Below are 15629 nucleotides of genomic sequence, written 5' to 3'. Positions count from 1 at the left end.
AAGATCCCCTGGAGAAGGAAATGGCAACCCACTCCAGTACTCTTGCCTGGAAAATTCCAGGGATGGAGGAGCCTGGTAAGCTACAGTTCATGGGGTTGCAAAGAGGCGGATATGACTGAGCAACCTCACTGGTTCACTGCCCTCCTGCCTCCTTGGAGCAGTTTTCTCAGAGCTACTGAGATACTGTCTCTGGGACTCTGAGTCCTAAACATTCCCACCAGATAAAAAACTCTCTACTTTCAGGTTGTGACTGTATTTTTTAGTCGACAAAACAAAGCTTTGTCCCTAAAAGGGAGGGCTCAAATCATTCTCTGTTCTCACGTGAGGACATTACGCTGGGTTTTTAATATTACTCTGGGGCAAACTCTGGATGGAACTATCAGTTTACAGGAAATACAAGGAGAGAGGAAAGCGCCAAACAAGACCACCAGCCAATTCTGGATGTACATAAAACCCTTCAAACAAATGCATCTCAAGGAAAAGAAAAGGAGAGAGAACAACAAAGAAACAGAACCTATGGAAGAAAGAAAGGCCAAGGGAGGGAGGGAGCAAACCGAGGCAAATGCAAGTGTAGACTTTATGTGGATCTAGATTCAAACACAGCAAACAACTTACAGGACAGTCAGGAGATCCACATACCGACTGGATATTAGAGGATATTACATAATCATGAGATGAAACTGGTCATGTTTGGAAAAAGTGTGCTTCTTCTTTAGAGAGACATGTGCTGTGTGCTTAGGTGCTCAGTCATGTCCAACTCTTAGAGACCTCATGGACTGTAGCCTGCCAGGCTCCTCGGTCCATGGGGATTCTCCAGGCAAGAATACTGCAGTGGGTGGCCATGCCCTCCTCCAGGGGACCTTCCTGACCCAGGGATTGAACCCAGATCTCCAGCATTGAAAGCATTTACCGTCTGAGCCACCAAGGAAGCCCTAGAGAGACATAATGAAATACTGGCAAATGACATGCATGGCATCTGAGATTTGCTTCAAAATAACCCAGTAGAGGTTTGGAGAAGGAAGAGGATGGGGTGCAAATAAAGAAAGACTGGTTGTGAGTCTGCACAACTGTTTAGGCTGTTGGTAGATAGGGAGACATTATATGTCTCACATGTCTTTTCAAGGTAAAAGAATTTTAAGATACTTCATTAGGTAGGCTGTGCAAGTAGAAATAAGGAAACTAGAAGGAAAGAACAGAATCCTATGCCCCAAACAGGGAAGGAAACCCTATTATAATAGGAGCCACTCAAACACATGGTCAGGCCTCAATTTTTCAAAAAAAAAACACAAACCCATAGTTCTAGAGCATGGATAGTAAACAGCCCAGGGGAACAAAACAGACAGTCCAAAAACTGACCCATGTATATATGGCAATAAATGTAGGATTTTAAACCTATGGAGAAAAGATATTTATGTCACTTTTCTCAGAATCTCCCGACAACTTACTAGCTCGAGACAACTGGATTCAACTTTACTCTAAATCAATTTGGCCCCAAGTGCTGGCTCCTTTCTTATCCCCAAGGCAAGTGTAATCTGTCGGGAGAAGGAAGCAAGGCTGGTGCTGCTTAGCACCCAGGATGTGGGTCACCTGTGGCACACCCTATGTAAAAGGAAGGTTCTGAAGTATGGTTTCTTCTGTCAGTGCTGGGAGATAGCTGTCCAGTCATTAGAAATAAAGTCTTCTGAGTCTTAACAGAAATGTAGCTGCCAACAGCAACGCTGGTGGGAATGTGAAGCTAACAGCCCCATGGCTGTTATTCGAGAAGAGTCTAAACTCCTTATTGAAAGATCAGTGTTTCTTAAATGTGTGACTATGTTTCCACGAATCACACTAAGCGTTGGTGAGTGTTCCTCCCTGTGCATCCTGAGCTCGGCCACAGAGGAGAGGATGACGCCCCAAACCCAAAACGCATCTCTGGTGTGTGTGATGCTGGGCAGCTCAGGGGAAGGAGACAGACAAAGGATGTGGTGTCTGATAGGGGTGGGGAGGGAGACAGACAAAAGACATGGGCTCTGATGAGGCCAGGGTGTGTGTGTGTGGGGTGTGTATATGTGTGTGTGTGCGTGTTTGTGTGTAAGGAGCACAAGGGCCCTCACCTGCTCCTCAGCACTGCAGGGCTCTCCCTTTGTCTCAAAGAGCTTGGTTAGATCCAGATTCTGGGGGAAATACAATGAGTGGCAGACTTTTTCTGCCCGCAGGTTTCTGATGGAGAATCTCATGAGGTGGATGGTCAGTGTCTGGGGCAGATGGGTCAGTGTCAAGACCTGGAAAAAACACAGTCACCGTGGAGATGAGTCCCAGGTACTTCAAACAGGTCAATTCCAAGAAGCACCAGGGCCAACAGGATGTTCTTCCTCCCCAAAAAGAAGGGAGTGAAACAGCACCCCTCCTGGAATCTGCTGGGTCTCCCACAGAAGGCTTGAGCAGCCCAGGGTTCCACAGGTGTCTGTAGGGGACTGTGGAGTCTGCTCCCTGAGCCCAGGCGAGGGTGGGCCTGAGTGTGGCTCTTGTGCCCTCCCTACCCGTACAGTGATGGGGCCCCAGGAGCGCATCCACAGCTCTGGGCATCAGAAGCCCCCAGGATCCTGGACCCAGCCTGGCGGATTCCCTCCCTCAGCATGCCCCCTCCCCAAGGGCCCGCCCCCTCCCACCCCACAGTCCAGGGAAGCCTCTGATCAGCAGCGAGTACCTGCTTCCAGAGAGTCTTCCTGCCACAGCTCTCACAGAAGCACTTGTCTTTGCTGGACAGCTCCTGGGGCTGGAAGAAACAGTGGAGAGCGTCCTCCTGCCCCAGAGAGCAGGGAAAGCCAGGGTTACTCCACCTGGAGTCACCCTTTTCCCCACAGACAAGGGTTCTCCTCAGGTTCCCCTGACATCAGCCCGCGTGGTGCACGTGCCAGGATCTCAGAGAGGATCTACTTGTTGAGGAGCAGGAAGGACAAGGGGAGACGGAGGACAGCGGCTTTTAAAAGCCAAGGGTGCATTAAAGAAGCAAGGGAGCGCTGACAACATTGGGCTGCAGGGAATAGCAAACTCCCCAGGAGGAACCTCACCAGCGTTTTCAGGGGCTTCCAGTGCATATCAAAGACAGACAGGGGGAGGGCCAGCATGCTGCTGTTTCTGCTCATCTCCGAGGTACATTCAAGACAGACAAAGGACTCCTTCAACCGGATGGTGTAGAGGGCTTGCAGCCTTGCCACCTGCAACGTGGGGCGGGGGGTAGGAGTAAGAGGGGCAAAGAGAGCCCGAGTGAACAGGTCAGCTACGTCCAGAGCTGGAGACACCACACAGAGCTCCAGAAATAGCGGCTGCCCCTGCCCCTGCTCACTAAGGTGCAGAGAAGTCATAGCGGCCACACTGCACGACTGTGGTGAGCATTCTACACGTTTCCTCTTGGTTTCCATGTGCACAAGGACAGCATCCTCCCTTTCTGAGCTCTCTGTTCTAGGACTTACCAAGTCCACGTCTGTGATCTGGTTCTTGATCAGGTTCCAGACTGTGAGGTAGAGCTGGGCAGCATCATGCTGGACAAACACTGGCCAAAGAGAAAAGCAACTCCCAGGGAGGGCCCATGATGCGGGTCATGCCCTCCTGCCCCAGCTGCCAGACTCAGAATTCATACCTGTTAACACCATTTCCTTCATACCTCTTAATACCATTTCCTTTGTGATACTTATCACAATTTGTACTCAATGTTTGGGGGTTTTATTTTGTTTTGGCCTGTCTCTTCTCTCAATTGTCAGCTCCATGGAGGCAAAGACTCTGTCAGTCTAATTCCCTTACCAACTCAATAACCAGCACATAATCAGTGAGCATTACTTATTAGATCTTCCACCTAGGGATCGAACCCGGGTTCTCCTCCATTGCAGGCAGATTCTTTACCATCTGAGTCACCCAGAAAGCCCAGATGAATGGTTAATCAATCCAAATTCCAAGCTAATAATCCCAAAACAGGGATTAACAGGCTAGTAGCAGGTTGAACTGATGCTGTCTCCAGAGAATTACTTTCAGCAGGCTGCCTTCCCCAGAGCCAACACAGAACATGAAGAGGGTCAAGTCACTTTGCCAGGCAGAGACGTCCTGCCTCATCTGCCCATTCCAGAACCAGGAGTCCCAATTCATCTGAGAAATACCGGGGCCCTGCCCAACCTATAATTTCCTTCACTCCTGCTACATGCAGGTACTGCACAAGCCTGTTCCCAGGAAACCTACATTCTAGCAGAAGGTGAGTATCCATGTATGGACTCACAATTTAGAGAAGACTTCCCCAGGCATACAAACTGTTAGGAAAACTAGAGAAACATGAGCTATACCTGGGGCAGCAGAGAGAGGGTCTCTCTAAACCCACTCCTCCACACAAGCAACAAAACCAAGAGTTTACAAAAATCTTAGGAATTCAGGAAAAACTGCAGAGCAGGGACTGCGGCTTCCTCAACTTGGCTGGTTCCCACACACTCTTCAATGCTCTGCAGAAGGCTTGAAAACGAGAAGCCTTGCAGTTGCCACAGGCGACAGGCTGGGGCTGGACTGGGCACCTAGGAAAGCCCCTGGCCAGGAGCATTCCCACGATCTGACCTGTTTGCAGCAGCTCCAGGGAAAAGCCCATTTAAAGGAGGTTGCTGTTATTTAACCTGACTCAAAGCTGAAAGCCTGTAATATTCCCAGGGTGTCTGTGGAAAATGCTCAGCGACAATAAACAACTCAGTTACCTAAGGCAACCATGCCAGCCGAGGCAAGAAAAGCCTGGCCAGAAACTCAAAGGAAAGATCTTACAGTAAAAACAACAGCAAGAAGAGACCCCACTGTGGGGGTTTCTGATGTTCAGTGTTGTCACATTATCTAAGATGTCTAGTTTCTAACAAAAAATTCCAAGACACACAAGGAAACAGGAAAATACGGTGCACACACAGGAAGAAGAGCAATCACTAGAAACTCACTGAGATGCCCCAGATGTACTAGACAAAGACTTCAGATTAGTTATTACTGTATGTTCAAAGAACTAAAGCATCCAAAAACCCAAAATAACTAAAGAATGAAAACAATGTCTCACCAAATAAAAAGTATCAATAGAGAAAAGAAACACGTAAAAGACCAAATCGAAATTCCTGACTAGAAGAGTAGAAGGACAGAAGTGCTCACCAGAAGTAGTCAATAGCAGATCTGAGTTGGCAAAGGAATCATCAAACCTGAAAATAGGTCAACGGAGGTTATCCAGTCTGAGGAATGAAAGGAAAAATGAATGATGAAAAATGAACAGAGCATCCACTGGGTTCACTGATGAATTCAACCAAACATTTATGGGAGGAATTCTTCCAATTCCCCAAAATCTCCTAAGATAGAAGCAGAGGGAATACTTCCCAACTCATTCTATAAGATCACCTTCGCCCTAATACCAAGCCAGACAAAAACATTCCAATAAAAGAAAACTATAGATCAGTATCTCACATGAACACAGATTCAAAATCTGTTAAGATAATATTAGCAAATAGAATCCAAACAATGTAAAAAGAATTATACACCACAACCAAGACTTATCCCAGGCATGCAAGACTAGTTCAACTGGAAATCAATTTATGAACCTATGACATCAACAGGCTCTAAAGAATATTCACATGAGTACATTAATAGATACAGAAAGTCATCTGCCAAAATCCAAAACCCATTCATGATAAAAACTCTCAGCCAACTAAGAATGGACAGAACCTTCCTAAGATTGATAAGGAACATCTTCAAAAAACCTACAGCTAATATCACATTTAATCGTGAGAAACTAGCAGCCTTTCTTCCAAGATCAGGAAAATAAACAAGAAAGTTCCCTCTCACCACTCCTTTTCAATGTTGTATTGGAAGCCCTAGCTAATTAGATAAGAAAGGGAAATAAAGGGTATACTGACTGGAAAGGAAGATTTCAGAATGTCCTTCTTTGCAGATGACATGATCATTCACATAGAAAATGCAAAATAACCAAAAACTGCTGGAACTAATAAGTGATTATGGTTAGATTGCAGGCTACAAGGCAAATATATAGAAGTCAATCACTTTCTTATATATCAGCAATGAACAAGTGAGATTTTAAATTTAAAACACAATATAATTTATAGTAGAGCACATAAAATGAAATGCTTAGATATAAATCTCACCAAATATGTACAAGATCGATATGAGAAAAGCTACAAACACTGATGAATAAAATCAAAAGACCTACCTAATGGAGAGATATTCCATGTTCATGGATACAAAGACTAAAAATTGTCAACATGCCAGTTCTTCCTCCTAACCTGATCTCTAGACTCAATGCAACTCCATCAAAGTTAAAAAAATAAAATAAAATAAAATAATTTTTAAAAAAGATACCAGAAAGTTATTTCATGAATATTGATAAACTTATTCCAAAGTTTACCTGGAGAAGCAGAAGACTCAGAATAGCCAACAAAGTACTGAAGGAAAAAATCAAATAAAATCAGACGACTAATATCAAACTACAGAGCCTCAGTTATCAAGACAAAGTGGTATTACAAAAGAATAGAAAAATAGATCAATGGGACAGAAGAGAGAGCCCAAAATACATCAAAATAAACAATGTCAAAAGATTGAAAGGTCTTGGGAAAGACTGAAGACAGGAGGAAAAGGGAAAGACAGAGGATAGGATGGTTGGATGGCATCATCGACTTGATGGACGTGAGCTTAAGCAAGCTCCGAGGGTTGGTGATGGACAGGGAAGCCTGGCATGCTGCAGTCCATGGGGTCACAAAGAGTCAGATGTGACTGAACGACTGAATTGACTGAAACAATTGTCCACTGCTCTTTCACAATGGAAACCAGCGTTTTCACCAAATGTTGCTCAAATACCTGAACATTCACATGAAAAAAACCAATCTGGACACAGACCTTATATCCTAAAAAAGAAGCAAATGAACAAAATAGATAACAGACCTAAATTTAAAATGCAAAACTGTAAATAAAACTCCTTAAGACAATATAAGACTAAATCTACACGGCCTTGGGTTTGGTGATTATTTTTTAGATATGACAGCAAGGTATAATCAATAAAATAAAGAACTGATAAGCTGGACTTCATTAAAATTAACAATTTCTGCTCTGTCAGGAGCATGAGAAAGCAAACTACAGATTGACAGAAAATATTTACAAAAGAGATATTTTAAGAAGATACAAAATATACAAAAAACTCTTCGAACTCAACACTAAGAAAACAAACAACCTAATTGGAAGGGCTGATGCTGAAGCTGAAGCTCCAATAATGGAGCCACCTGATGCAAAGAGCTGACTCATTGGAAAAGACCCTGATGCTGGGAAAGATTGAGAGGAGGAGGAGAAGGGGGCCACAGAGGATGAGATGGTTGGATGGCATCATCAACTCAATGGACATGAGTTTGAGCAAACTCTGGGAGATACTGAAGGACAGGGAAGCCTGGTATGCTACACTCCATGGGGTCTCAAAAGAATCAGATATGACTGAGTGACTGAATAACAACGAAAAAGGAACCTAAGCAGTCTCCAGTGTGAATCGGAGAGAGGACAGAAATATGTGAGGGAGATTAAGAGGCACAAACTTCCAGTTGCAAAATAAGTGAAGCACAGGTATTAAATGTACAGTGTGGGGAACCGAGTTAATAGTTATGTAATATCTTTGCATGGTAACCCATGGTAATTAGACCTATGGTGTTCATTTTGAAATGTGTAGAAATACTTAATCACTGTGTTGTGTAACAGAAAAAAATGAGAATATTGAGAGACAAATGAAAATAAAAACACAACATACCAAAATTTATGGGCTGCAGTGAGAGCAAAGCTGGAGGAAAAATTCAGACTACAAATGCTTATGTTAAAAAAACAAGAAAGATCTCAAATCCACGACCTAACTTACAATGCATGGAAACAACCTACACTTTGATGGAGTCCCAGAAGATGAGAAGGGAAAGGGTAGAAAACTTATCTCAAGAAACAGTGGCTGGGACATCCCAAATCTGGGGAGACATTCAGACATTGAAGTTCAGGAAGCTTGTTGGTTCCCAAACATATTCCTCTCAACTAACTGTTCTCTAAGAAACATCATAATACTGTCAAAAGTCAGAGACAGGAACTCCTGATGGTGCAGTGGATAGGACTCAGGTTTGATCGCTGGTCTGGGAAGATCTCACAAGTCACAGAGCAACTAAGCCCATGGGCTACAGCATTGAGCCTGTGCAACAGAGCCTGGGAGCTGCAGTTGCCGAGCCCACGTGCCCCAGAGCCAGTGCTCCGCAACAAGAGAAGCCACCACAATGAGAAGCCCACACGCTGCAAGGAAAAGTAGCCTCCACTCCCCCAAACTAGAAAAAAGGCCCACGCAAAGCAACAAAGACCCAGAGCAACCAAAAATAATTTTTTTTTTAATCAAAGAGATCTTAAAAGCCATATGAGAAAAGAAGCCTATCACCCCAAGGGAACCCGCTTCATAAGGTATCAGTACATTCTCAGCACAAACCTTACAGACCATGAGAAAGTAGGTAGGTATATACAAAGGGATGAAAGGAGAAACTGCTGATAAACAGAACGTTATCCGGGAACGCTGTCCTTCAGAAATGAAGGAGAGACACAGGCTTTCCCAGACAGAGAAAAGCTAAGAGATCATCACCACCAGGCCTGCCTCACAAGGATGGCTGAGAGGAGTTTGCCAGGCTGAAGTGAGAGGATGCTCACTGGAACAAGGAAAGAAACTAGACCAACTGAGCAAGAGAGGAGTACCTTCAACACGTGGCGCTGAAACAACTGGATACCACGTACAAAAGAACGAAGCTGGACCCCTACCTCACACCATTCACAAAATTTAACTCTAAGAGAAACACAGGTCTAGATCTAAAAGCTAGATGTGGGAAACCTGGAAGAAGACAAAGGAGGATGGTGAGCAATTATTAACAGGTAGAGGATTTCTTTGGGGAGATGATAAAAATTTGCTAAATTTAGACTGTGATGATAATTCCACAGCTTTGTGAAATCCTAAAAACCTCTGAATTGTATACTTTTAAATGACTAAATTTATAGTATGTGATGTATATTTCATTTGAGTCTGTTTAAAAAAAAAAAACTAAGCTATTTAAGAGTTTCCTTTCATAGAACATGGTTTCTCCTTACGAATCCTGTATTCTATTTCTTTAGGATGCTTTACCTGCAGCTGAACCAGCTTTGAGGAGACTCCTAGGCTGACTTACTCCACTGAGAGGCAGGAAAAGAGTGAGTACGAAAGTAAAACATGAATAACGAAATAAATGCTGTCCCTGCGAGATGAGGGTTGTTTAAGGTATTTCAGATACACACACAGGCGTCCAACACAAGGAGGGTTTCCTTCCTGTGCACTCAAGGGCCATGAGGCCCCTCCTTTCCTCCACTCTCCTCTCTTCTGCTCCCTCCCCCTCACCCCTCCAAGAGCTCCCCTTCCCCTCAGAGCACCAGGCCGGGAGCCAGAGCAGGAGGACCGTCTTACTCGGAATGTTGTACTTCTGCAGACAGTAGGCCAGCTCCGTGGGCTGCACCGCCTTCTTCCGGCTGTCCTGCATCTTCTCCAGCAGCAAGAGCAGCTGGAAGGGGACACTCCTCCTCTGCTCCTCAGCTCCGCCTGGCACCGTTATCCTGCCGGGTGAGAAGAGCCACAAACCTCCCTGTCCCCACTGTTCTCAACGCCAGGGCCACACTAGAGTCACCTGGAAGAACTTTCAAAAATCTCCATGTCCAGGCCACTCCGCAGATGGACCACATCAGGATTTCTGGGGGCGGGGCCCATTTATCAAAATTTTTATTTCCCGGATGACTAAAATGTACAGACAAGGCTGAGGACGGCCATGTCAGCAAATCAGCTATAGAGCATCCTCTCGAGACGGGGCACCCTCTCCCCACCCTGCACGAGAATCACACCAAGATGAAGGGCAAGAGCAGTAGGTCCTCGGTCCTCAGCACACACCCAGCCTGAAGTCCTTCAAAGGGAAACAGCAAGTAAGGTCTAGTCCTGGGAAGGACACGGGAAGGAACGTCAGTGTATTCTGGCAATGATTTAATTACAGGCAACCTCCCGTGTCCATGAAACGGGAAATGGAGAAAGCTCAAGGCAGAAAAGAATGAGCGATAAGGTGTATTATGTGAATATGCACACATTGGCATGGTGTTCCACTCAGTCACTGCTGGCTGAGCCTCAACACTTCTTGGCAGAACCCACTGAAAAGAAGGGTTTTCACAGTGTGTGTACTGTGTGTATATATACTCTGTGTGTGTATGTGTGTGTGTGTGTGTGTGTGTGTGTGTGCTGTTTGAGAAAAGTCAACAGACTCATGGACCCGCCTACTGATACTACCCCAACTTCCTTTTAACCAAATCAGTGGTTCTCAGTCTGGCTGCATTTTAGAATCATCTGGGGAGTTTTCTGGAAAGTACCCATCTTGGGCCCCACCCTAGAAACCCATGCAGATCCCAAGTGAAACCAAATATCTGGAGTGGGATCAGCATTTCACATTTTTTTAAACTTCCTAGATGATTACAATGTATAGTTCAGATTGTACAAAACAAGATCTCTTCTCTGGCAGCTTTTGAAAGAAGACTTCTCAAAGTCCAAATAACTGAATAACAGAATAAACAAAAACAAAAAACAATACACACATTTATCTGCCTTAACAATGGTCTTACCTCTTCAGTATCTTGGCAAATCCCACATTTCTAACAAGCACCTGGATCAGGGAGTTAAGACAGCATGTCTGTCCAATGTTGTGTAAACCGACCGGGCCTGCAAGGAGCAGAGGGAAGACACTGAGAGAAAGGCCCTCCATGGAACTCAACAAACACCAAACATTCTTCTCGGCCCTCATGAGGACGTGAAATCCTACAAAGGACTCCCAGGGGCACAAAGAATTCACTAAGGAGGTTGCAAACAAATTGGAAACGAAAGAGAAACACCAGCCTCTGAAAAGTGAAACAGCAGCCAAAGTCTCCACCGTCCAGGAAAGAGACACGCCACAACGAGGGGCATCATTCGCTGTCAAACTGGTAACAGTGCAGCAGTAAGAGCAGAGGAAGAGAAGACTATAGACAGCATCTGGGGGAGCTCGGAGCCCTGCCCGGCAGCTGCCCCACAGCGCTGGGCCACAGTGGGCATCCACGGGGTCAGGGCCAAGAACACCCTCCCAGACAACCTATTCCAGACCCTGGTGCAAACACCCTACCCAGGCCCTACCACACGGTGGGAGGAAATCAAGAGAAAGCTTGGGGGACCCACCTCATCTGAACTTACCTCAAGAGGCTGCAAGCTACAGGGAACTTCCGTGGATGTGGGAAAACCAAGAGAGCATTTCTCTGACCCACTAACCACCAACCTCCCCTCTCCCACCCACCCTGTGCTCAGCAGGCCCTACAAGGTGTGTCATTTAAGAGGAAGGGAGTCCACTTTCTCAGAGTTCCTGGGCAAAGGGCTCTGGTATACATGCTAGGGCAACAAGAACCAGGAATCTGGTCCAGCAGGGCCACAGATGTCCACTCCCCACTCAGCAGAAGCCCCAGGTGTGCGGGATTAAAGTGGTCCCCATTTTTCCCAACAAGCCTATGTGCTCAGGAGCTCAATAGTCCCCACTGCACAGCTGCCAAAGTGGAGGCACAAGAGAGCAGGCCTCATGGACCACACGGCTCCACGGCTTCAGGGTCCAGTGGACAAGCAAAGCGTTTCTATGCAGACAAAAGAGCAGAAGCGGGGTCTTGGCTGGTGGGCTTGGGCTTCCTCTGCCTCGTCCTTCTCAATAGGCTCTGCAGAGAAACGTGCAGACAGCCAGGACCGGCAGGGGTCCTGACACGTACCCATCAGTGGTTGCTCCAAGGTCCCTGGACTGACAGCTGCTGCAGGCGTCTTCAGGACAGCTAGACCTCACTTCCCAGAAGAGCGCTCATGAGCTGGCCTTGGGAGGCCCTCTGTGAAGAGGAAGAACATCTGTGTGACCAGTTTTGACTTCCAACAGTCAGTCTTAGAGGGTCAGTGTCTGGGGAGACCAGCCACAAAGCTATAGGGCGAAAATCGACAACTCGGCGAGCACCATCCCTGTGGTCCCTCATCCCCACTGTCTCCTCATCAGGACCCATGGCCACAACCTCTCCCCCTACCTCCGGGCTCTCTATTCAGGCAAACGGCTCCACATTCACCAAGGGTCCAGGCCATACACCTGGGTCTCCCTGTTGCTCAATCCCAGGCCCAAACCATCGCTGGAGGCCATCAGTGCCACTGCCCGAAGGCTGTCTGCATGCTGGACCGGAGGAAGCCTGTCCTGGTTCCTCAGCGGGGAAGCCAGGGTGCTGTTGACGCCCCATGGGTGCGGTACAAGGACCATCCGGATACCTGGCTCATTGTACCCTGATGTGGGAACAGCTATATTGCCTGTGGTGGGAGGTGGCGACACCCAGACTCTGGAAGGGCAGAAGCCCTTCCCCAGGCCGACAGGTGTTGGTGGTCAACAGCCCCCCACTGAGGCCTCCGAGGAATTCATCCCAGTGAAGACAGCTGGCCCAGTCCCTCTCCAGGGGTTGGACAATGAGGGGCATGACGGCCTTACCACCTGCCTGAAGGTGTGATAGCTCTGAAGGGTTACCCAGTCCCGAGTTCCCCTTAGGATCAGCTGAGGCTTCTGTTGCAGAGTCTGGCAGTTCGAGTCCCCTCTTTGCCCACCCTGCTGTGTTCACTTCTCCCTGCCCCCCGCCCTGGTGTCTTCCCAAGGGTGCTCCCCAGCACACCTCTCCCACGATCATCTCAGCTGGGATGACACCATCAACGGAGGAGCAAGTCAATAGCAGGTCCTCAGTCTATTGAGTTTTCTTAGACAACACACACACACACACACACACACACACACACACACAGTATATACTCTTCTTCTCAACAGGCTCCACCAAGAAATGCCGACACTCAGCCAGCACTGACTGGTAAATGTCCTTGGGAACCCAAACACCACGCCCATGTGTGCACAGTCACATAATAAACTTTATCACACATTCTTTTCTGCCCTGGGCTTTCTCCTTTTCCCCTTCTGTGGTCACGGGTCACTGACAGAGGCCTGTAATTTTGTTGCTATATCAGCACACAAGAAAATTTGTAAAGTGCTTAAAATGACTTGGGAAAATTCTTGTAACATGAGATAGAAAAAGCAGTACATTATCAACCATTTCACAATGATTCCTAATATAGCAACAAACACTGTGGAATAATCTGGTTGTTTTCAATTATTTACCATTACTTAAAAAAAAAAAATACAGGGAATATCTTTAGGTATAAAACCTTTCTCTACCTATCTGATTTTTCCTCAGTCAAACCAAAGGTCACAGATACAACAAAACCACAGCTGTAAACAAGGTCATGTGAACCAGAACCCACTTCCTCCAGACAGCACAGACTTCAGCTACCTGTGCATCCTCTCCAGGTATACTTGGAATCTCAGGAGTCTCAGAACAGGTCCCAAGCACCGTACCCTGTCTGTACCTTCCCAGAGTGCACACAGGTGTCTGCAGGGCACTGCCCAACACAGCGATCCATGCACAAAGGTTCCCTTGTGTCTACAAGCAGACTTGATACGGAAGTGGGATCTACGCCCAGGCCTCCCACTGCCTCCTTCCTTTTCATCTCATGGAATTCTGCTGATAGGGCTTCAGCTTTGCCGGCAGCTCAGGGCTCAGGCCTGCCCAGAGTCTAAGCTGAGGCCACAACCCATACTGTTTGCTCAATTATTCCCCTTGTTGTCGTTCAGTCACTCCGTCGTGTCCAACTCTTTGTGACACTATGGACTGCAGCACACCAGACTTCCCTGTTCTGTATCTTGCAGAGCTTGCGCAAACTCATGACCATCATTTCCCTATCCTGATGCAAATAAGTCTGTGGCTTTCTAACTTACCTGACCATCAGATACAACCAGTCGCTAAATCAGTATTTGGGAGAGATTCTTAGAAATATAATTACAAGGTCACAGTGTACAAAGTTAAGGGTTTGCTTTTAAACATTTATTTGGCTGTGCTGGATCTTAGCTGTAGCACGAGGGATCTCTTAGTTGCAGTGGACAGGATCTAGTTCCCCGGCCAGGATTGAACCCAGGCCCCTTCATGGGGAACACAGAGTCTTAACCACTGGACCACCATGGAACTCCCCCTAAGGTTATTAATAAACGTAGCTAAACGCCTTGTACCCATCTGCACTTTAGCCACTGGCTGAGAGGCCTATTAGGACTCAGTGTTTAAATGAAGTGACCTAAATTCCCTGATGTTCACAAGGGCAAGTTTTGTGGGAAAAGTGGGTCTGGATCTGAGTTTATTACGAAGGAAAGGGTATGGTTTAAAATAAAGGACACCTTGGGACAAGGCAGGTGATGTGCAAAGAAGCCCAATGGTTGGGGGAGGAGCATGTGGGAAGAGTGTGCAAAGGACTCTGAGCAAATCTGCATAGCTGAATCTAAGTCAGGACTGGAAAAAATGTAGAGTTTCAGAATTTGAAGTTTTATAAAAAGTTAAGTGGTCACTAGTGGTCAGGGAACTGCAAACCTTGACCATAATGAGATACCATTTTACACTGTTAAACTGGCATCGGTTAAGAATTCTGGGGACTTCCCTGGTGGTCCAGTGGTTAAGAATATACCTTCCAATGCAGGGGACACAGGTTCAATCTCTGGTCAGGGAAGATCCCCCACGCCACAGGACAACTAAGCCCATATGACACAACTACTGAGCCCGTGCTCTAGAGCCAGCACTCCACAACTAGAGAAAGCCTGTGCACCACAACAAGGGCTCAGTTCAGGCGCTCAGTCGTGTCCGACTCTTTGCGACCCCATGAACCGCAGCACGCCTGGCCTCCCTGTCCATCACCAACTCCCAGAGTCCATCCAAACCCACGTCCATCGAGTCGATGATGCCATCCAACCATCTCATCCTCTGTGGGTTCCCTTCTCCTCCTGCCCTCAGTCTTTCCCAGCATCAGGGTCTTTTCAAATGAGTCAGCTTTTCGCATTAGGTGGCCAAAGTATTGGAGTTTCAGCTTCAACATCAGTCCTTCCAATGAACATCCAGGACTGACCTCCTTTAGGATGGACTGGTTGGATCTCCTTGCAGTCCAAGGGACTCTCAAGAGTCTTCTCCAACACCAGAGTTCAAAAGCATCAATTCTTCGGTGCTCAGCTTTCTTTATAGTCCAACTCTTACATCCATACATGACAAATGGAAAAACCATAGCCTTGACTAGATGGACCTTAGTTGGCAAAGTAATGTCTCTGCTTTTTAATATGCTGTCTAAGTTGGTCATAACTTTTCTTCCAAGGAGTAAGCATCTTTTATTTTACGGCTGTAATCACCATCTGCAATGATTTTGGAGCCCAGAATAATAAAGTCAGCCACTACTTCCACTGTTTCCCCGTCTATTTGCCATGAAGTGATGAGACTGGATGCCATAATCTTAGTTTTCTGAATGTTGAGCTTTAAGCCAACCTTTTCACTTTCCTCTTTCACTTTCATCAAGAGGCTCTTTAGTTCTTCTTCACTTTCTGCCATAAAGGTGGTGTCATCTGCGTATCTGAGGTTATTGATATTTTTCCTGGCAGTCTTGATTCCAGCTTGTGCTTCCTCCAGCCCAGCGT

General features: G+C 46.5%; 1 protein-coding gene across 5 annotated transcripts in view; it reads right to left on the bottom strand.

The window, feature by feature from the left end:
* USP18 (ubiquitin specific peptidase 18) overlaps positions 1–15629 on the bottom strand; it is a 30645-nt gene that overhangs the window by 6731 nt on the left and 8285 nt on the right. For 3 of the 5 annotated variants that reach the window (XM_010860564.1, XM_010860563.1, XM_010860565.1), the window contains exons 2-8: positions 11830–11940; positions 10672–10768; positions 9482–9627; positions 3456–3535; positions 3054–3200; positions 2690–2785; positions 882–2264 (exon numbers count right to left, since the gene is read on the bottom strand). In XM_010860564.1, the coding sequence (XP_010858866.1) occupies positions 1689–2264; positions 2690–2785; positions 3054–3200; positions 3456–3535; positions 9482–9627; positions 10672–10768; positions 11830–11833 (1146 nt within the window). In that variant the 5' untranslated portion in view covers positions 11834–11940 and the 3' untranslated portion in view covers positions 882–1688. Of the gene's footprint in view, positions 1–881; positions 2265–2689; positions 2786–3053; positions 3201–3455; positions 3536–9481; positions 9628–10671; positions 10769–11829; positions 11941–15629 lie in introns of those variants that run through there. The other 2 variants (XM_010860567.1, XM_010860566.1) reach the window with 1 other exon arrangement.

Source organism: Bison bison, unplaced genomic scaffold (assembly GCF_000754665.1).
Source record: "Bison bison bison isolate TAMUID 2011002044 unplaced genomic scaffold, Bison_UMD1.0 scf7180017864468, whole genome shotgun sequence".
NCBI classification, from domain to species: Eukaryota; Metazoa; Chordata; class Mammalia; order Artiodactyla; family Bovidae; genus Bison; species Bison bison.
The sequence above is the reverse complement of the archived record's forward strand: the minus strand, read 5'-3'. Positions and strand labels throughout refer to the sequence as shown.